Genomic DNA, 22,739 nt, shown 5'->3' with positions numbered 1-22,739 from the left:
CGTGTTTTCTGTGACAGTGAGACTGAAACTCTGGATCAGCCGAATCTTCCTGTGATTTTGGATCAATATTCAGTGCATTCCACAGTGACGGCTTCTGGCCGTGAAAATAGTCTGGAAGTTATGTGACCTAAATCTGAACAGTTTTATCTCCTAAAAAAATAAAGTTTCACATGACAGGAATCATAGGAAAGCCTTCAAGGTTAGTTTCTTTAGTTTTACATGAGTCTGAGATGAGCCCTTCTCCGAGGGACAGCTCATAATTGAGTTTGATTTTATTGCTCTATTTGTTTATACTTTAAAAATACATCTATACACACCTGTCAGCATCAGCTATTGTCCCTCTGACAGATCCATTTTAGAAAATGAGACATCTTCAGCATGGAGACCTATGGTTGATTCCTGGGCCACAGGCAGGAGACGGGGGAGAAGTCAAGGTACAGAGTAGGGAAAAAGAAAAGCCAGAGTCCATCCCAGTAATGCTTTATTAATGTCTCACAGGCATAAAAGTGTCCAATATTTTTTAATGGAACTACTTTAAATTAAAACAACAGGCTGTGCATTTTTAAAATTTCACAGTGAGAAAGAATGAAGGGCAGATCACGTAAAATGACAAAAATAAAAATTCAATTTAATTCAGTTCACTTTTATTTATATAGCACCGAATCACAGCAACAGCTGCCCCAAGGTGCTTGATAATGTAAGGCAAAGACCCTACAACAATGCAGATAAAATGCCAACAATTTACGAGCAAGCACTTTGGCGGCAGTGGGAAGGAAATGCTTGCTTTTAACAGGAAGAAACAGGCTCGCAGAGGGGCGGCCATCTGCTGCAGCCAGTTGGGGGTGAGGAGAGAGAATAATGTATAAAAAATAAGGGACACTCTCATCATGGCCGGGGTTTGGCTGCTTCTTTTATGTGTTCAAGGTTAAAAACAATTATGCAAAGTGTACGTGTCCTTGATTATAGCTCCTCCTACAAGTGTCCTCTGTCGTCCTGAAACATTTTACGATTCACAGACTGGAGGACACAGGGACAGTGTCTATAACAGTAAAATTAACATAAAAAAACAATAAAGCACTTTTCAAAATCAGTCATAAATCACATAGAAGTGCATTTATTGCTGCAGGTCTCTAAGTAAAGACAACTCACAGAGTGGGAGTGGACCAACACAAAGGTATCTGCACTTTGATGCTTCCTTTACAAGAGGATACACTAATATACCTTTTGGAAAAGAAAACAAATCCCACAATTCAAAGTGTTAAGTGCTTATTTGGATTTTAACGAATGAATTCAACTTCAGTAATAGAAAAGCTGGATAGCGACAGATGTCACACTGTTACATCTCTGCAGCAAAGAGAAAAAAAATGAGAGTGAATAATATAAACATGATAAATTGGATACATCCTCCCTCTGTGTGATGGTTGCCATTATTGCAATGCTGTGTGGACTGTGTGGCAGCTGAAGGCTCTCACAACAACGGGTAGTGTAGAAACAATGGCAGACTTTAAAAAAGGCTCACATTTCTCTAACGGAAGCAGGTACCTCTAATAAGCATCTGTGCTGATGCACAAAAAAACCTGGTCTCACAGAAATAGATCTCCTAACACTGTTTTAATGTTACAATGTCAGAGCCACGTTAGAGTCAGTTGTGAAGTCTGTAGTAGTGCACACATGAATTATTTCATGTGAGCTAGCAGTATTGAATAATTATGTCTGTCAGTGATGAATCATTGATTTTTGATTTTTAAACTTTTTCAGTCAAAGGTAACTCTGATGCTTAACCCTCACCAAACCAAACAGACACTTAAACAGACATATCACTGATGTCATTGATGTGTCTGTTTAGGTGAAGAATTTGTTGTAGTTCAAGATTCATTCAGCTTTTTTGGTACGTCGTATGTAAGGTCATGGTATGTTGTCATCTATTATTATCTATTGCCTGCCTTTTATTATTGTTTTATTTTAAAATTTGTGTTTTGACTATTAGTTCCTGAAGATTAATACTTTTACAATGACCATCTTCTTTTTGATTGCTAGATGTTAGTAATGGTAAGACTACTTCTAGTAATTTCCTCTTATCTAAGATATGCAGTTAGTGTTGAGCTGGTCTTCCAGCGTCGATACGGAAGATGACAGAGCGCAAGTGGAAACCCAAGTGAACCATCATGCATCATCAACATTATCTGAAGCTGCGGTCATTTCCCACAGACTCTTACACAGAACACAGAGACACTGAGGAGTCATATGACCTAAGTCTAAACCCAGCGTACAGACTTTCAGTGAATGTGGTGCTGAAGGTGTGGAGGTGAATCAGAGTGTCAGAGGAGACTGTATAGAAAGACAGAGTGCCAGCAGGACAGTCCACATACACCCCTACTCTGCTCTTGATGAGGGAGGAGGAGATGGATGTTTCCCGGTTATTGTGCCACACAGAGTAACCACCATCAGAGCAGCTCAGACTCCAGGACTGATCATTCCAGCCAAACCTGCAGTCGGTCCTATCTGCTTTTCTACTGATTCCTCTGTAACTTACTGCTATAAAGACCCCCCCACTCCACTCGACCTCCCAGTAACAGCGACCAGTTAGAGCATTTCTACACAGCAGCTGAGAGCAGGTATCAAATCTGTCTGGATGATCAGGATACGACTGTTCCGCTCCCACTATCACCTTCCTGTTGTTGTTAGCAAGTTTGAGCTTCCTGTTTACTGAGTTTGTGTCCAGTTCAAGTTCAAAGAAATCTGATGGAAGAAGAGAGGAGACGTAATAATAACTAACAAAAATATCATTTAAAGATAGGGTTTAAAGACAAACTGACAGGTGGCTTTTTTTCAGCAGTCAAACTTACACTTCCTAACATCAGGTTTCAACCTGTGTGCTCCACCATGCTCCACCCTGGATGAAAGAAGAGTTGGGATGACCATCAGCACCATCATGAACATAAAGAGTGATTTAACAGACATCTGTACCCTGACCTCAGTTTCCATTTTACATTTTTTTGAAACCTGCTTGTGTTGCTTATAACCGTATCATGATAATAATCCAGTGTATTTCACTGGATTATTGACAAAGTTCACAAAAGAATACTCTGCATTATAGATGCATGTTGCACATAATTATGACCATTAACCAATCTATTCAGAAGAAATATATTACACAAAAAATGTGAAAAGTATAAACTTCTTATGTGATGTAGATTCATTCTTCGGAAACCTCTGTGGTTCATCTGTGAAAAGAAATTTTAAGATCTTGTCATATTCCTGTACCTGAGAACATCAAGTCTCCAGTGTGAATCCTTTACTCCAGCCCATAGCTGTTCCACTCCTAAGTGTCCTGGATGATTGTAACTCAGATCCAGCTCTCTCAGGTGAGACGGGTTAGAACTAAGAGCTGAGGCCAGAGAAGCAAACCCTTCGTCTGTTACCAGACAACCTGATAGACTAGAGTTAGTAAAAACAAAATTCAAGCAGAAAGTAAAGAAAAACCTACACGTATTGACCATCTGCACCATTGGATGAACATTAAGATAGATTTAAGACAGTTGTATTCTGACCTCAGAGTTTCCATTTTACAGTGTGGACTTTTTAGTCCAGCGGAAAGCAGCTTGACTCCTAAATCCAGCAGATTGTTGTTGCTCAGGTCCAGATTTCGTAGATGAGAATGATTGGAGCTAATAGCTGAAGCTAAACAACCACAGCCTTCATTTGTGACCTGACAACCTGACAAACTGGATAAATAGAGGTCATGAAGTTAAAAACAAAGAATAAAACAAAACAAAAAAAAAACCAACCCAACAAAAACAACAAAAAACAGATGTTGGCCACCCATTTCAACATTTGGACATTTTCACACGAGCATTAGTTGGCTATATTCTGACCTCAGAGATTCAATTTTACAGTGAGGACTCTCAAGTGCCATCGAAAGCTGCTGTACTCCAAAATCTTTGAGATTGTTGTTGCTTAGCTCAAGCTTTCTCAAATGGGATGAGTTGGAACGAAGAGCTGAGGCCAAAGGAGCGCAACCTTTTTCTGTTACCAGACAACCTGACAGACTGAGATTGAATCATGATTAAATCACACAACATTAAAGAAAAACCTTTAAAATAAGTCAAAATCTAAACATTAATTAATTGTATCCTTACCGGAGTGTTTCTAGTTTGCAGTGAAGACTCTGCAGTCCATCAGATAGCGGCTTCAATCCGGAATCCTTCAGGTTGTTGTTACTTAGGTCCAACTCTCTGAGACCAGAAGGCTGAGAGCTAAAAACTGAAGATAGAGTTTCACAGCTTCTCTCTGAAAGGTTGCATCTGTTGAGCCTGGGGAACAATTGCCAATGAAGACAAAGTGATTTATTTAAGTCATACAAAATAAAAAATATCCAATTTCCTTGACCTATTCACAGATCCACCTACAGAGCTCTGTTGGAAGCTTTGATGACTGGCAGGAGATTTACAAGAGCCTCATCTGAAGCAGAGTATTTCTTCAGATCAAACACTTCAAGTTCTTTTTCAGAAGACAATAAGATGAAGACCAGAGCTGACCACTGAGAAGGAGACAATTTTTCTGTGGGGAGACGTCCTGAACTCAGGGACTTTTGGATCTCCTCCACTAGAGAATGATCATTCAGCTCATTGAGACAGTGGAACAGATTGATGCTTTTCTCTGCAGACAGATTCTCACTGATCTTCTTGATGTATTGGGCTGTTTCCTGATTGGTTTGTGAGCTACTTCCTGTCTGTCTCAGTAGACCCTGTAAAAGAGTCTGATTTGTTTGCAGGGAAAGACCCAGGAGGAAGCGCAGGAGCAAGTCCAGGTGACCTTTTGGACTCTTTAGGGCTTTGTCCACAGCACTCTCATGGAGATGTTTGAGTTTAGATTTGGGTCTTACTTTAGACAGCAGAGATGTTGTTTGTTGTTCTCTCAGCAGGTTGACTCCAGAGTTGATGAAGGTCAGATGGACATGAAGAGCAGCCAGAAACTCCTGAACACTCAGATGGATGAAGCAGAACACCTTGTCCTGGTACAGTCCTCTCTCCTCTTTAAAGATCTGTGTGAACACTCCTGAGTACACTGAGGCTGCCGTGATATTGATGCCACACTCTATCAGGTCTGATTCATAGAAGATCAGGTTTCCTTTCTGCAGCTGATCAAAAGCCATTTTCCCTAGAGACTTGATCATCTTCCGACTCTTTTTATTCCAGTGTGGATCTGTTTCAGCTCCTTCTTCATACTTCACATTATTCACTTTGGCCTGAACCACCAGGAAGTGGATGTACATCTCAGTCAGGGTCTTGGGTAGCTGTCCTCCCTCTCTGGTTTTTAGCACATCCTCAAGAACTGTAGCAGTGATCCAGCAGAAGACTGGGATGTGGCACATGATATGCAGGCTTCGTGATGTCTTGATGTGGGAGATGATCCTGTTTGATTTTTCTTCATCTCTGAATCTCTTCCTAAAGTACTCCTCCTTCTGTGGGTCAGTGAATCCTCTGACCTCTGTCACCATGTCAACACAGTCAGGAGGGATCTGACTGGCTGCTGCTGGTCTTGTGGTTATCCAGATGCGTGCAGAAGGAAGCAGGTTCCTCCTGATGAGGTTTATCAGCAGCACATCCACTGAGGTGGACTCTGTAACATCAGTCAGGGTCTCAGTTTTGTGGAAGTCCAGAGGAAGTCGACACTCATCCAGACCATCAAAGATGAACAAAACCTGGAAGTCTTCAAAGCTGCCGCTATCTTCTTCTTTGGATTCAGGAAAGAAGTGATGAACAAGTTCCACCAAGCTGAACTTTTTCTCTTTCAGCACATTCAGCTCTCTGAAAGTGAATGGAAACATGAACTGGATGTCCTGGTTGGATTTGTCTTCAGCCCAGTCCAAAGTGAACTTCTGTGTTAGGACTGTTTTCCCAATTCCAGCCACTCCACTTGTCAGCACTGTTCTGATTGGCTTATCTTTAACAGGTGAGATTTTAAAGATGTCTTCTTGTCTGATTGTTGTTTCTGGTCTGTCTGATTTCCTGGATGCTGTTTCGATCTGTCTGACCTCATGTTCATTATTAACCTGTGCAGTCCCTCCCTCTGTGATGTAGAGCTCTGTGTAGATCTGATTCAGAAGAGTTGCATTTCCTGCTTTAGCAATTCCCTCAAAAACACACTGGAACCTGTTCTTTAGGTTAGCCTTGACTTGACGCTGGCACTTTGCAGTCTGAATTCCTACAAAATAAAAACAATGACAAGTTAATAAAGCTTAATAAAAGGTCAACTTCTTTTTTTTTAAACACACTCCATTAAATCTATTCTGCCAGAAAACTTCATAGATGTGATGGAGATGCGTAGAATCTATACAAACAGTTTGAAATGTCAACTTTTTCTGTTGCTTCTTTTTCTGCTTTCCATTGTGTTAAAATTCTCTTACTGCACTGCAGACGGTCAGCCAACTCTTGCTGCTTCATTCGCTTCAGGAAATCCACTGTAATTCTCAGAAATGACTCGCTGGTACTCTTCCTCTCCTCCTCGTCAGATTCCAACACCTCCTCATTTTCCTTCAGATTCTCTGCATTTTTGGGGTAACCTGGACTCAGAATGTTCTGGATCTTTTTCAGCTCATTCTTCACAAAACTGAAAATGTTTTCCTCCAACATCTGGAACCCAGAAAAAGGTTGTTTAACTTCAGTTGAGACTGACGAGAAATGTACGCCTTTGTAATAATACACTACAGTTAATGTGCCAGAATTTATTCATTGCTTCCATTCATCCTCCCTCTTCCGCTTATCTGAGTCACAGAGGAGCTGGAGCTGATTCCATGAGGTGAGAGGCAGTGTGCGCCTTGATCCAGGGCTAACTCAGAGAGACAGATAACATTCACACCTATTGGCAATTTAGAATCAAATTAACCTAACCCCAACAACTGCATGTCTTTGAACTGTGGGAGAAAGCCAGAGCACCTAGAGACAAACACAGGGAAAACTTTACACAGAAAGCCGCTGGCCAGATGGTGGAACAGTGCTACCACCACACTGAACTGCTGAAGTTATAATAAAAATAAAATCAAATAAATTATTTATATTTATATACAGGCATAACTAAACAATGTACCCAGTTGTCACGGCATGGGTCTAGGGGTCCAAGGCTCATGTGTTTATTGTGTTCTGCTATCTCTCTCCTGTTACTCAGTCTCTCTGTGTGTGTTTGTGTGTGTGTTATTTACATCCGCGTAAATAACATACACACGTTTTGGTTTGCTGGAGGAATTATTCCTGAGCTGGAGGCAGCCACACCTGCCGTTCGATATCCGTGGCCAGCTGATTACCGTTGTCAGGAGCACTGGCTTTAAGAGGGTGGCTGAGCTCCTGCCGGCGTCAAACACTTTAAGTACAGCCGTTGACTAATGTGTGTTAAAGACCTCGCTATAGTGGATTATTCTGCTGAGCTGTGTTTTTTTGTGTGCCACCACGAGTTGGGAGCGGAGTGCGTCTATTGTCATGGAGGGAAGTCACGGTTTGGAACTGGGGTTTTGGAACATAATAAAATAAAGTTTAATTACTTTACTTCTAGAAAACAATCTAGACTTCCACTCACCATAAATACGTAGTCCAGATGTGTTTGATGGTGCAGGACCTGCTGGTCAACACTGCAGAACACATTTAACTTTAGTATAAGTACAGTTTGTTTAAGGGGTTCCTTTCTATAATAAATTCTGATGGAAACAAAGTAAATACTTGTATGTGATCCCAAAAGCTTGATTCTGTTCATCTGGATGTTGTGTTTTCAGTGGGAGAAATGTTTCATCACTCATCCAAGTGACTTCTTCAGTCTCAGCTGACTGCAGGTTTCCCCAATCCCACTGAAAACGCTACATCCAGATAATCAAAATCAACTTTTGGGGACTTACTTATCTAAATGTTGGATATGATGTATTCAAGGAGGACGCAAAATGAAATTCTTATATTCTTACCTGTTATCAACAGACTGGGGTCCATCTTGTAAAAATATCTTCCATTCTATAGACCCACAGCTGGGTGCAAGCTGTGCGTCTGGACTTTCCTGAAGGACACTGTTAGAAGTACACAGATTTAACACACTCCACTGAAAAATTCAGCATAAAACATCTACTGAAAAAAAAAGTAGGGCATGTAAGGTAAAAACTTGGTGTGGAGGCAAAAAGTAAAAACATGCAATCAAACCAAAAAAAACTGGTACCACATGGGTCAAATGATTTCAGTACAAGGAGGCATACTGAAGGAGTCCTTAGGAAGGATCTCCAATGATGCACTGAGCACTCAATCTTCTCCTTTACTCTCTATACTTTTATATGACGCTATTGCATGTCACTATATTTGTTCCAGCTCTTTCTTGTAATCTGCAGTCACACAGATAATTGTACTTAGTGTTCTTGGAGCTGCTTTTTTCAGTGTGTAAAAAACTTCTGGTTTTATGGACAAAATTTCTTGGTGTAGCCAAGAAGAGGGTTTCCAGACAGATATTACCTTTTTCAGGATTATCTGACCATCATGAACTCTCCTTATGAGGCCATTGCTCTCAAAATGTGTGAATACAAATTTTTTTTTTTTGCAACATCATAACGAAACAAAACCAGTGGGCGCAAGAAACTATATCAAACACACATATGCAAATGCACGCACGTACACACACACACACACACACACACACACACACACACACACACACACACACACACACACACACACACACACAGTGAAGCTTACTAGTTTTTAGACAACTGCCAGCTCTGAAATTTGCTGCGTCTGTCTTTCGTCTGTTCGCTCTTCGCGGACTCGCAACTTGATTCAGGTCCAGTTTCTGTTACAGCAGAGTCCAAGCTGCTCTGTGTCTTTTTGCTTAAACACAACACACACACACAGACACACAGACACACACACACAAGTGAATACAGAAGAACAAGAAGACTCAGCACAAAACAAACTGTATCAAACTTTAGGATTGTTGAGTTATTTTTTGAAGGAGGAGAATTAGTAACATTGTTAACTTCACCATTGTAATCTCTGCCCCACATTTACTTTGTTCCCATCTCATCACCTAAAGCTTGGGGCTATTGTGCTGCATTGGCTGTGCACAACATGCAAATCACTACTAATCAGTAAAAGAACTTGAAATTTAACAGGCTGTGAGAGAAGAAGTTGATGACATAGAGCTACATTCCAGCTTCCGCTTGTTAACTGATGCTATAAACCACCGAGTTAAAGTGCTTTAAGAGCACAGGTGGAAGACGTGTTATGTTTTTAAGTGATGATGAGCTCCTCTTCTCCTCTTGCCTGGCAGCTACATATTCACATCCTCTGTCTCTGCTCTGCACATGTCCAAACTGTCTTTACTCATCTCTAATCTTTCTGAAAATCTGAACTCGGACTTGTCCCTTCTTTATAATAGTTTCTGTCTCCATATCTATTTTTTTTTTTTTTGTGTGTCCCGTTTGGATCTTTAGCCATCAGAATTGTTGTCTTAAGGCCAAGAAAGATGCCAAGCGGATTTATTTTACCAAGTGGATCATCATGGCCTTGCCATATTGGTCCATTTGATTGACCTTTATTATAATTATGAATTTATTTTATTTTCAGTTGCTACAAACTGAAAATAAAATAAAGACATGACTGGGGGATAGGACAGGGAGAAAGAATGAAAAGAAAGAATGAAAGAAAGAGAGGGAGAGAAAGAAAACCAAAGGGGAGAAGAGACGGTGAGAAGGGGGGGAAGAAAGAGAAAAAAACAAACAAACAAAAAAACAAAACACCTGGGTCACCTGTATGGAGAAAAAAACAGAAGAGAAAGCAAACAGCAAAGAGCAACATAATAAAAAAACAGCACCATCACAATAAACTAGCTAGCAGTAGATATCAGTAGATACTAAATAATAAACGATATTGTGCAGCACGCAAGATAGACAGCGCACAATGTGCTTTGAGGCAGCAGCCAAGAAAGCTGTAGTCCGCGTCTGTGAATACCCGTGTGTACACCTGTGTGCATACCTGTGTGGATCAGCATGCTTGCATTCCAAAGGTTTCTCCATGTAATGATCTGCTAGGGAGTGTGGGGAGCCACAGCCCCGTCCTCCAGGGTATGAAGCAGGTATGGAGGAGATCAAAACTCCAGACATCCAGAGGCCCCCAGAACACAAGAGACCAAGGAAGACCAACAGAGGGGCAGCTGCGCCACTGTCCCAGTAAGAGCTGAGGAGAGTCCCAGATGAGGGCTCACTCAGCAGCCGCGGAGCAGAAGCCAGGGGGAGTTGCAGTGACGCGCCCGTGAGCTCCGCCGGCAGCCAGCTGTGCCTGAGTGACCGAGCCCCAGGCCGAGAGGCCGGGGGCACCCCACCTCTGAAGTGGCCCGAGCGAGCCCCAGGCTCCAGGCCCCGATAAGCGGCCGCCAAGGAGTGAGCTGGTGTGTACCCGGACGCCCACCCCCAGACACAAAGAACCACCAACGCACCGACACCTGAGGGAGTCCGCCACTGGCAGGGGAAGTGGTGGTGGGTGGAGATAGGCCTCCAAACCTTGGAGGGCCTGAGATGTCCCCAGAGAGGTGGCGTCTGATACCCAACCTGACATATAGACACAGACATACAGCCACACACAGACACAAACATCCATTCCCACCCTCATGCTCTCATATGCACTTACTCCACACTCAACCAACGTGGAGACAGACATAAAGAGACGCTGTACACACGATCACACTCCCCAAGCGTACTCTACGAACCGGGTCTAGGTACCCTTGTATCTCCCCCTCCTGCAGAGAGTTCCTGGCACAGAGAGTTCCATATCTACTGACATTCCTTTTCTCTCTGGAGCACACCTCCACCACTCCACGCTCTCTGATCCACCCCACTGACCCCACACTGATTGTTATTAACTTTACAAATTATCACTTCTGTAGTTTGTTCTACATCACCTCAGAGATGTCCACTACATTCCTGCTTTATTGAAGTTTATGCAGGTGGATGCTTCTCTAGTGTCCTGGATTGTTGATTACCTGACAGGAAGACCACAATATGTACGTCTCCCACAGTGTGCGTCTGACAAGGTAATCAGCAACATAGGGGCACCCCTTCCTCTGCACCCTCTACACCACAGACTTCAGCCACTGCACAGAGACCTGCCATCTTCAGAAGTTTTCTGATGACTCTGCGGTGGTTGGATGCATCAGCAGGGATGATGAGACAGAGTACCGGGCTGTGGTCGACTCCTTTGTCACGTGGTGTGAGCAGAATCATCTGCAGCTCAACGTGGCAAAGACCAAGGAATTGATCGTGGACTTTAGGAAGACCAGGAAATACTTGACCCCTGTTTCAATCCAGGGGGTCAGAGTTGACATTGTGGAGGACTATAAATACCTTGAAGTACATATCGACAATAAACTGGACTGGGCTACAAACACCACAGCACTTTACAGAAAGGGCCAGAGTCGTCTCTATTTCTTGAGGTGACTGAGGTCCTTCAACATCTGCCAGAAAATGCTCAGGATTTTCTACGAGTCTGTTGTGGCCAGTGCGATCCTCTATGCTGTTGCATGCTGGGGGAGCAGGCTGAGGGTCGCAGATGCCAACAGACTCGATAAACTGATTCGTAAGGCCAGTAATGATGTGGGGATGGAGCTGGACTCCCTCAAGGTGGTGTCGGAGATAAAGACAATGTTGGATAACACCTCCTACCCACTCCATGACATGCTGGTCAGTCACAGGAGCACGTTCAGTGAGAGACTGAGATTACCGAAAAGCACCACTGAATGACACAGGAAATCATTGCTGCCTTTGGCCATCTCCCTGTACAACACATCCACTTAACACACTGTTTACTGCAACAGGCATTATCGAATTTCCCAGAGGAACCCACCCGAGGGATTAATAAAGTTCTATCTTATCTTATCTTATCTTAACAGCTACACCCTTCTTGCACATGTTCTTTTTCAGCTATTTATTAATAAGTGACTTTTATGTATATATATACCTGTATATATTGTGCTATTCTTAGTTAGAGTATTGTCTGTCTTTGTTAATGTTTGTTTATAATGGAGCACTGTAATAAAAAATAATTTCCCCTAGGGATCAATAAAGTATTCTGATTCTGATTATTAAATCTCATCACTGTGTCCTCTTGAGTCTGCATTTGGGTCCACCCCCAAACATCCGCCCCTAGGCCCCCTCAACACTGACCTTGTTGTTTTTGTAAAGTGCGCCGAGATTAACCTTGATTTGTATGAAGTGAACTTTAACCCTTTCTTGCATGAATTATGACAACCTCAACCAGGATTTTTTTCTTAAGTATTTTCATCCATCTTTAAACATGAAGATTTTTGAACTTCTTTTTTTTTTAAACATGTACTTTTCAAAGAGTTATTTTTTTTTAACCCATAACAAGGGTTAAGGCCGCAGGAGTAGAAGAGTAATTGGTTCACAGGGAACTGAGACATGTAATTTTGACATGTTTAGCTCTAAAATTTGCAGCAGCAATTTAACTCAGACTCAGTAACTTTAAAGCAAAGTGGTTAGCAGTGCAAAGAGTGGAGCTGTGCTTTATTTAACTCATTGGGTTTATATGGGACATGTTATCATTTTACACACATCGCTCTGGTCATAACATGCTAACTTCTGAATAATAACTGATTAATTATTTCTGTATAATAAACAGACTTACTGTTTTTTAAATAAGGGCTTCTTTTTCAGTCTGATATGATGTTTGCTGCTCGCTGACATGGGTTCAGGTTCAGATCCAGCAGAGTATGATTTGTACCACAGCTTTTTTCTTCTACATAAAACACACACACAGATTTGAGTGATGACATCACTGCCTCATCGGTCAGACATGAGCATCTCTGATCAGTTTGGACTCACAGAGGTTACAGCAGTGTAATGTGGAGACAAAGGCTGTATCCCAATTCAGGGTCTGCAGCCTGAAAGGCCGCATTTTAAGGCCGATTACGTCACAGCGACGTGACGAAGGCTGTCCCAATTCGAAGGCTGCTCGAAATGCGGCCCTGAAATGCGGCCTTCATTTCCCTGAATTTTAAGGACGTGGCGGTGTAGACTTCTTGGCCCAACATATCCCAGAATGCATAGCGCGGCGGTGGGTGTGGATAATTTTGCCGAAAAAAAAACGCGGATGAGGGGCGGCCGAAGAGTAAACTTTAAGTAAGTACTGAATATTATGTCACTTATTTATGTGCAAATGTTTAATAACAAAGAACATTAAAACATTACTGTTGGCCACATGTCGGCAAAGTTATGTGACATTAGTGACGTTTGTACTAACTTGGTTTTAAAGCCTTTACTTTAAAATATACGCCATTCAATAGCTGACCTTAATCTTACAGAGAATGATCAAAGCTCATGTAGAAACAAACAAACAAATGAACAAAAGATTTTCTCTTTCATTTCTGTCAAACAAAGCTGTATGAAACGTTTCCAGCTGTTAGTATCATGGTTGCTAGGCAACCTGGGCAGCGCAACGGAGGCTAGACTGTCCCATTTCACAAGCCTCGCACTTCTGGCCTTAGCGGTCTTTAAGTACGCGGCCCTTGAGGATCGTTGAGGCTGTGTACTTTAAGGCTGCAGACCCTGAATTGGGATACAGCCATTGAGCAGTAGTGAAAAACAGGAAACCAGTGAGAAGGTTTACTGGGAAACAATCAGGATGTAATTTCTGTGTTCATGTTGCTTTCAGGCCCCTCTTCTGTGGAACCAGCTTCCAGTTTGGATTCAGGAGACAGACACTATCTCTACTTTCTCATAGGAGATTATGATTGTTGGGTCTAGATTACAGTATTAAGGGCCTGAGGTGACTGTTGTAATATCTTTATTCAGAACACTGAAGTTTCACTCTGTCAGTGTAAAATTTGTATCTCTCTGTTTAATCCAACCTCATGTTGGTGTAGTGCCCTGAGTCACTGTCCTCTGAAACATATACATGAAAACAAAAACTTACAGTACCTTTTAGAACTTTTTGAAGACCATTGTTCTTTATAATCAATCGGCTCGTCGAGGGACATGTCACTCTTTACAGACACAGAGCTGGGTTCATGTTCAGGTCCAGCAGAGTGTGATTTGAACCACAGCTTTGGTCTAACACAAACACAAACAGAGCTTTGAATGTGAATAATGATGGAGCAGTGATGTGAGTGCTGAGCTGTGACATGGAGAAGAGTCCTGATGGTCAGAGACGGTCCTCTCACCTCTGAGCTTTGGTCTGGCTCTCATGTTCCCCACACAGAGTGGCTGCAGAGGGAGGGACTCCCTCCTCTCTTTGCTCACACTGATCCATAGCAAAGCCCACACCTTCACACGGAAACAGCAAACTAATAGTTAACAGTGAAAGAAACATTGGTGAGACAAGCTGAGACAGGCTGGACAATTATGGACAAATGTATTAAACCCTCCAAAATAGGGCTAGCCAGCGTTGGGACCAGGAAGTAGAGTTGCAGTCTTACACGCCTCTCTGCAGCTTCTCTCCTCCTGTTACCCTCCCCAAAACCCATCTCCATAGAGACTGTGTCAGCTCCCAAACAGACAAAAAACAAACATAAAAAACACAAAGAAAGAACAATACAGCATCCACATCTGAACTAAAGAGTAAAACAGTGAAATGTGGATTATTAAACATTAGGTCTCTCTCTTCCAAGTCTCTGTTGGTACATGTCTTAATAATTGATCAATAAATCGATGTCATATGCCATGGGAGTGTCTGGTCGGATGTGGTCCAGGTTCCTGCGGTGGAGTTGGCCAGCTCATCACCTGCTTCCAATTTCCGGGCCTCCATCTGGAGGGTTTTTAAGCCAGCGTTTCCTGCCACTCCTTGCCAATTCATCCTGCTACCACTAGTGGTAAACTTGGCCTCCGCTGTGTTTGGACTCCGTTTGCCTGGATCGTGGGTTGATCCTGTGTTCTCCAGATGCATCACCCGTCGTGCTCATCAGCAGCGCTGGTTCTGTTTCCACTCCGTTCTCCAGTCTGCCTAGAACCCTAGGACTCACCATCTCCTCGGCCTGCCCTCCAGCCCGTACTTCAACGGTGAATTCCTCTCCCCTGGACACCCTGGAACCTGGACCAGCTTCCCCGCATTCTCAGCCATCCCTGGGACGCTCCCACGGCAACCCCTCCTCTGCCTAATAGCCGGTGTTTTCAAGTAAGCACAAGACTCTCCACTAGTACCACTCTAATTGTTTTCCAGATCAGTAAAACCTCGTGTTCTCCTTGTGTTCCACGTCCGTTTCTCCATCCTCTGGTCTCCCTCAGTTCCTGCGTATAGTTTCTGTTAGAATCAGCCTTGTTTAAGTACTTTTTTCCTACAAATAAATTGTACATAGTTCGAGCAATTGAGTCTGCTCTTGAGTCCACAGCATCCTTGTTTGAGACAATCAATTTACTTTACCTTACAGAAACCTGGTTGCAGCAGGATGATTATGTTAGTTTAAATGAATCAACACCCCAGAGTCATTCTAACTACCAGAAACCTCGAGGGGGCGGCCTGTGCTTTACCTCGCCATGTATGACACTGGATAAGGCCTCAAATCAGATGTGCTTGACTCCCTGTTTCAAGGTACTGGGTCGTGTGACCCAGTGTTTGAGTTTTTATGTATCTTACCTTTTGTATTCATTTGTGTTCTAGTTTAGCTCATCTAGTTAATTTCTAGGTTACAGTTTAGTCCTTTGTTTCTTAGTTGTTTCTGTCATCTCCCCCTCTACTGTCTCCTGGGCCATGCGTCTACCTGTCATGTTTCATGTCTGTGTGGTCCTTGTTTTGAAGTTTGTGTCATGTCTATGTCTCAATGTTTCCTGTTTTATTTTGAAAGAGTCTGGTGTTCTTTGTTCATTGTATTTAGTTTTCACTTCCCCTATCCTGTCATTAGGTTCATGTGTGTCAGCTGTTCTTCCTCGTGTGTTTCCACTTCCCCTGATCATCCCTGTGGGTATTTAGTCTCTGTGTTTCATTCAGTCTGTGTTGCATTGTCTGTTATCATTCCTGTCACTCTAGCTACACGTCATGAGTCATAGTTTTTCGAACTCTGTTACTAGTCATGTTCATAGTAATCTGCTCCTGTCATGTTTTCATAGTCTTTCATGTACCAATCCAGAATTCTGTTCTTAGCTTTTTCATGTTGTGTTCATAGCTCATAGTTACAGTTCAAGTCAGAGTCTTAGTTTGTCTTAGTCTTTAGTTGTTTCCCAGTTTAGGCTCTTTGTTTAGGTCATTGCCTTAGTTTATTTTTGGCTATTTTTGCTTTAATGTTTACCGGCCCTAATAAAGGCTGGCTTTGAGTTTAGTAAAAGTTTTGCCTCCTTCGTCTGTGTCCGCACCTGGGTCCTCCAAACACCCTCCACATGGTCTGCCCCCTCTGACTGTGACATTCTGGTATAATTCTTAAACACGTAACCTAAAGCAGATAACTCGTAAGCTGGAGAGGAAATGGCGTGTCACACATTTAGAAGAGCATCATTTATCCTGGAGAAATAGTTTGCTGCTTTATAAGAAAGCCCTCCGTAAAGCTTACTATTCGTCACTGATTGAAGAAAATAAGAACAACCCCAGGTTTCTCTTCAGCACTGTAGCCAGGCTGACAAAAAAGTCAGAGCACTGTTGAGCCTATTCCTTTTCCTTTAACATTAACTAGTAATTCTTGAACTTTTTCACAAATAAAATTTTAATCATTAGAGAAAAAATTACCTATAATCATCTCACAGATGTAATATTATCTACAGCTACTTTTAGTACCATTGATATTCATTTAGGCTCTTTTTGTCCAACTGATCTTTCTGAGTTAACTTCAATAATTACTTCCTCCAAACCATCAACGTGTCTTTTAGATCCCATTCCTACAAAACTGCTCAAAGAAGTCCTGCCATTAATTAATTCTTCGATCTTAAATATGATCAACCTATCTCTAATAATCGGCTATGTACCACAGGCCTTCAAGCTGGCTGTAGTTAAACCTTTACTCAAAAAGCCATCTCTAGACCCAGCAGTCTTAGCTAATTATAGGCCAATCTCCAACCTTCCTTTCATATCAAAAATCCTTGAAAGAGTAGTTGTCAAACAGCTAACAGATCATCTGCAGAGGGATTGATTGATTGATTGATTGATTGAATCTTTATTTTGAACATGTTGAAAAAGTATAAAAAAAATAGAATTAAAAGAGACAAATGAACAAAGCAAACAAAAGGAAAACGAGCAACCACAACTCCAAATAACGTCCATGTTCAAAAAGGAGCAGGAAGAAGCATAAGCTTATTTAATCCCACCCCTTTTCCACTATCTAGTATCAATAGACTACAGAAATACCTCCTTGCAATTACATTATATGTTATGTGTAATTTTAAAAAAAATATATATACACATATATGTTTCTATCTATCCATACATACGTATATACACACATACGCACATATACACATTTTCAATAACCCCATTAACACCTCAAGGATACACAACCTACAATTATATATATATATATATATATATATATATATATATATATATATATATATATATATATATATATATATATATATATATACCCATACCAACAAACCCGTGCATGCGCACACACATGAAAATATTAGACAAGAACACCCTATCAAATCTCTACCTTTTCCCTGTACCCTGTAAAAACCATATCCTTAAACCACTTTTTAAACTGCGCCATGCTTGGACATTGCTTCATATCTTTACTTAGTCTGTTCCACAGCTTCACTCCACACACAGAGATGCAAAAACTTTTTAATGTTGTACGGATACGAGGATGTTTTAAATTTAATTCCCCCCTCAAATTGTATCCCCGTTCCCTTTTAGAAAACATTTTTAGAATATTGTCAGGAAGCAGGTTATTTATTGCTTTATATATAATTTGTGCTGTGAGAAAATGAACCAGATCTGTGAATTTTAGAATTTTTGATTTTAAGAATAGTGGATTTGTATGATCTCTGTAACCAGTTTTATGGATTATCCTTATGGCCCTTTTTTGCAATATAAAGATTGATGATAGCAAACATTTGTAAGTATTGCCCCAAACCTCTGCACAGTAATTCAAATACAGTGCAATCAGGGAACAATAGAGAATGTGGAGTGATTTGTGGTCCAGAATATGTTTTACTTTACTCAAGATTGAGACACTTCTTGAAATTTTGTTATGTATATGATTTATATGAGACTTCCAGTTTAATTTATCATCTATAATCACACCAAGAAACTTATGTTCAAGTACTCTTTCAATTTCCACACCATCTACATGAATCTGCACTTGTGCATTTCTAAGGGAATTCCCAAATAAGATAATTTTAGTTTTACTTAGATTTAGCGATAGTTTGTTCCTGTTAAACCATTTTTTAATTTTGCACATTTCTGAAGTAATTGTATCCAGCAGCTCCTTTAGATTCCCCCCAGAACAAAAAATATTTGTGTCATCTGCAAATAATACTAATTTTAATATATCAGATGCCTTACAAATATCATTTATATAAATAATAAATAATTTTGGACCCAGTACAGAGCCTTGTGGAACACCACAAGCAATGTCCAAGCATGATGAGGAATGGACACCCATTTGGTTTATTTGAAGAGTTTCAGTCAGGTTTCAGAGCTCATCACAGCAGAGAAACAGCTTTAGTGAAGGTTACAAATGATCTTCTTATGGCCTCTGACAGTGGACTCATCTCTGTGCTTGTCCTGCTAGACCTTAGTGCAGCATTCGATACTGTCGACCATAATATCCTATTAGAGCGATTAGAACATGCTGTAGGTATTACAGGTACTGTACTGCAGTGGTTTGTGTCATATCTATCTAATAGACTCCAATTTGTGCATGTAAATGGAGAGTCCTCTTCACATGCTGAGATTAATTATGGAGTTCCACAGGGTTCAGTGCTAGGACCAATTCTGTTTACATTATATGTGCTTCCCTTAGGCAGTATCATCAGAAGACATAGCATACATTTACACTGCTATGCAGATGACACCCAGCTCTATTTGTCCATGAAGCCAGATAACACACCAATTAGTCAAACTGAAGGAATGTCTTAAAGACATAAAGACCTGGATGGCCACTAACTTTCTGCTTCTTACTTCAGATAAAACTGAGGTTATTGTACTGTGCCCTGAAAATCTTTGAAATATGGTATCTAATGACCTTGTAGTACCATATCACCCCATTAGAGCACTTCACTTTCACACTGCAGGCTTACCTGTTGTTCCTAGAGTATTTAAAAGTAGAATGGGAGGCAGAGCCTTCAGTTTTCAGGCCCCTCTTCTGTGGAACCAGCTTCCAGTTTGGATCCGGGAGACAGGCACTATCTCTACTCTTAAGATTAGGCTTTAAACTTTCTTTTTTTGCTAAAGCATATAGTTAGGGCTGAATCTTCCCTTAGTTATGCTGCAATAGGCATTTTTACTGTGTAACTGGAGAAAGCGTCTTAGATTACTGTTTTCTCTCTAATAGAAACTGAGACTGTTGTTGAAAATCTATATGTTGGAACTTCAAAGTCCAAAAACTTCATAACCTGTATAAACTGTGGCAAAATCCACTCAGTATGTGTGACACCTAATAGGATGTTATGGATCAAATGCATACAGCTAGTGAATCATTATGTAATAATAATATTAATAATAACTTTTTATTATATTTTTACTATGATGTAACTAGTATATTATTTCACTTTGGTGTCCCAGAGCTTCAGGCGTCCACCCAGGGTGACTGATTTAAAAATGTCTCTTTATGCTGAGCTTAGACCGTAGACTGTTTAATCCACACCTTGTGAATTAAAATTGAACCTCAGCCAAGCTTATGTGGGCCGTTCAACCACTTCACACATTCTCTACATTTTTCCCTGCAGACTCAGGTTCAGATTACAATCAAACTGTAATTCACATTACCTGCTAATCACAACAAGAACACATGAAAATCACTGGAAAGTCATTGTTCTTTACCTCAGAGAGAAGACCTTTACAACATTTATACCCTAAAGCAGCAAACAGCCAATCAGCATGAAGAGACATCTCTCCTGTACAGCCGGTGATCCAGCTCACTGTGATCAGACTGATCCTGTTCGCACATTTACAGATTTCTCAGGTGGGATTCTTACCCGCTGATTTCACTTCACATCATCTTCCAGACACTTCCCAGCTTTCTGCGTGGAGGAACCATCTGGAGAGAAGTAGCTGCTCATTCAGCCCGTTTGTTAGTCCTGGTGTCTGTGAGCGTCTGATCTGATGACACTGACGTGTTATCGTAAGTTAACTTTAGAGTGACGTCAAAACCAGTTTAACCTGTAGAAACTGAGCAGCTAAGTGTAACCCTGGTAAGATTCACAGCAATCAGAAGTACAGGGTTCTTTAAATGCATCATAGTTTCCCATATTGTAGCTCTTGTCTGATAGTTTAATTTCTGATCTTGCCCTGAAGGCATTACCTGCAGCTTGGTGCGCGTGAAGGTGTGGTGCAGAGGAAAAAGGACGGCAAGGAAAAACTCCAGTTAAAAGGGAAAAAGAGGTTCCATTAACATTTGTGAGAGAGTTTCCGTTAGCGGTGAACCACAGACGGGTACCTACCTCAAAGGAGTCGGAGTGTTTCTTTGAACCTTTTGAACCATTCTGAATGTTTTTTTTTTTTGAGGGACAGTTCCATGTGTGCCGAGTGAAGAGCTGGTATTGTGGATCTAGGACACTGTTGCTGCTGTGGAGAGCTTCTGTGTGTCAGGACGCCGACACATTGATGCCTGCCGTACCAGGAGGGCGGTAGGAGAAAAAACAAAAGGAAGTCCACCTGAGAGATACCTTATCATTTTCTTTTGCTACTTTTTTCTTCGCCTGGGACTCAGGTTGTTTTTTGTTCTCAAACCCAAATAAACTGGTAACTAAATGAAACTGACATCATAAAAACTGACTGTTGACAACCAGTAAAAGTCCAGTGGTACCACATTTTCCATTCTTTTTCCTTTTCTTTGGGGTGTTGAAATATTGTTTTTTCTTTCTTGTCTTACATCTGTTTTGATTGTTTCAATTACTTTTGTGATGCATTTGAGATGGTTACTGCATTTGAAGGTATCCCTACATTGAGAATGAGCAAAGGGAACTGATCCAAAGAAAATATATATAAAGCAAGGGCGTAGATTTGGCATGGACGGAAGGGACATGTCCCCACCAATATTCAGCGATTATTGAGTTGTCCCTACCAATAATTTGATCTATTCGAGTAAAGAAAATCAAACCCGATAGAAAGAAAAAAAAAAAAAAAAACGATCTGTCAACGTCTCATTTACCCAGCGGTGAGTCCTACTGGAGTCCTACCTCATGTGACAAATATGGCCAATGTGAATGGCTGTGCCTTTCACAGAGCTCTTCAGGTTGTTTTGTTGCTATAATTAATTTATATTAACAATAATATAAAATTATGCACAAAAAAAGTGGTTTTATTTATATATGTTTATATATAAATATATGTGGTGGCCCCTAGAGACAAAACCCGTACAAACTCCAAAACACATTTCTAGCATGAACTGAAATTCCAAAGCAGAGCTACTAGATCACTTAAATTACACAATTGAAAGCATGTGTGTATTGTTTGTGTATTTATACACAGGCACTCATATATATTCAAATAATTTAAAAAAAATGTTCATTTACCTGTTATTACCACACACCAAATCCAGTCGTTGGTACTTGCTGGCTTACCTAGTGGCTACAGCCACTAGGTAACAAAAGCTCAACCCTAGCATCCTGGAGCACTTCTGTTGTCTTTTGTATGTGTTTTGAGTTTTTATGTGCTTCTGAGTTCTGAGTCAGCTTTTTCCTTTTACAAATTTAAAGTGAAACAACACAAAACACTGCAAACCACAACACAATTAAATATAAATTAAAATATGAAAACAAAAAGAACATGCACATTCTCTGTCATATGGACCTGCATGAATAAACTTTCTGAATCCTTTATCATCTGCAACTGAAAATAGTTGTGGATGATTACTATACCTTTCTAATGTGACGTTGTTGTCCCTGGCTCTCTTTCTCTCCCTCTGGCTCTGTTCCTGTGCTACTGAGTGTAACTACCGCCCCTCCCCCCTCTGCCCAGCGTAAAGCACAAGGCTGAGTGAAGCAGAAAAAAAGTGCGAGAGAGAGGCTGAGAGAAAGAAAAAAAAAAACCCACGTGATGGCTTGCGATAAGGAGCCGGCTCGCGTCGTTCACGTCAAAGAGCCGGCTCTAAGAGCTATTTCGTTCGCGAACGACCCATCACTGCTGTTTAGTTTTAGCAGCGGCAAACCTGCGCTGCGAGGAGGAGAGGAGGACGGCAGCAAAAAGGAAGAACCTGGATATAAGTATTTTTCAAAGAAACCTGCAAGTTACTTAAAGCCAAATTAACTCATAAAATGTGTCCGTCATAATAACGTTACAGGCTATGCTAGGCTTTGGCCCACATCAGTCTAAAATTGTATGTAAGTATGAATAACGTGTTTTGGAAACGAACTGCACAACATGCAGCACTATTAGTTATCTCAGTCTCCCACAGTAGCATTTCTAATTTTGATTGAAACTTTCAGAGAAAACGGCAGCTTTGAGCAAGCCAGGATATTAGTTTACGGAGGTTGTTAAAATTATATGTCTAACATTAAAATGTTGGTGACACAATAATTTCATCCTAATGGTACTGACATATTCATAGGGTTAATTTTTGAGACAAAATGTCATGAGGTAGTCATGATTTTGCAAATATCCACCTTGTAGTGCAGCACA

At 41.0% G+C, this 22,739-nt stretch overlaps 1 protein-coding gene across 1 annotated transcript; it reads right to left on the bottom strand.

Moving 5' to 3' along the window:
* Positions 1-484: 484 nt before the first annotated feature.
* On the bottom strand, positions 485-9,095 carry LOC146558490 (uncharacterized). Its single transcript, XM_085245967.1, has 11 exons — positions 8,721-9,095; positions 7,949-8,047; positions 7,573-7,624; positions 6,410-6,635; positions 4,410-6,207; positions 4,140-4,313; positions 3,876-4,049; positions 3,552-3,725; positions 3,265-3,438; positions 2,847-2,893; positions 485-2,739 (listed from the first exon to the last, which is right to left on the bottom strand). Exons 1-11 carry the CDS (start codon positions 9,026-9,028, stop codon positions 2,213-2,215), a joined length of 3,753 nt encoding a protein of 1,250 aa, XP_085102093.1. The 5' UTR covers positions 9,029-9,095; the 3' UTR covers positions 485-2,212.
* Between the last annotated feature and the right edge of the window lie 13,644 nt (positions 9,096-22,739).

Source organism: Mchenga conophoros, linkage group LG15, assembly GCF_057382185.1.
Source record: "Mchenga conophoros isolate Kocher_MC1m ecotype Shallow Benthic linkage group LG15, M_conophoros_male_GT1.1, whole genome shotgun sequence".
NCBI lineage: Eukaryota > Metazoa > Chordata > Actinopteri > Cichliformes > Cichlidae > Mchenga > Mchenga conophoros.
The sequence above is the reverse complement of the archived record's forward strand: the minus strand, read 5'-3'. Positions and strand labels throughout refer to the sequence as shown.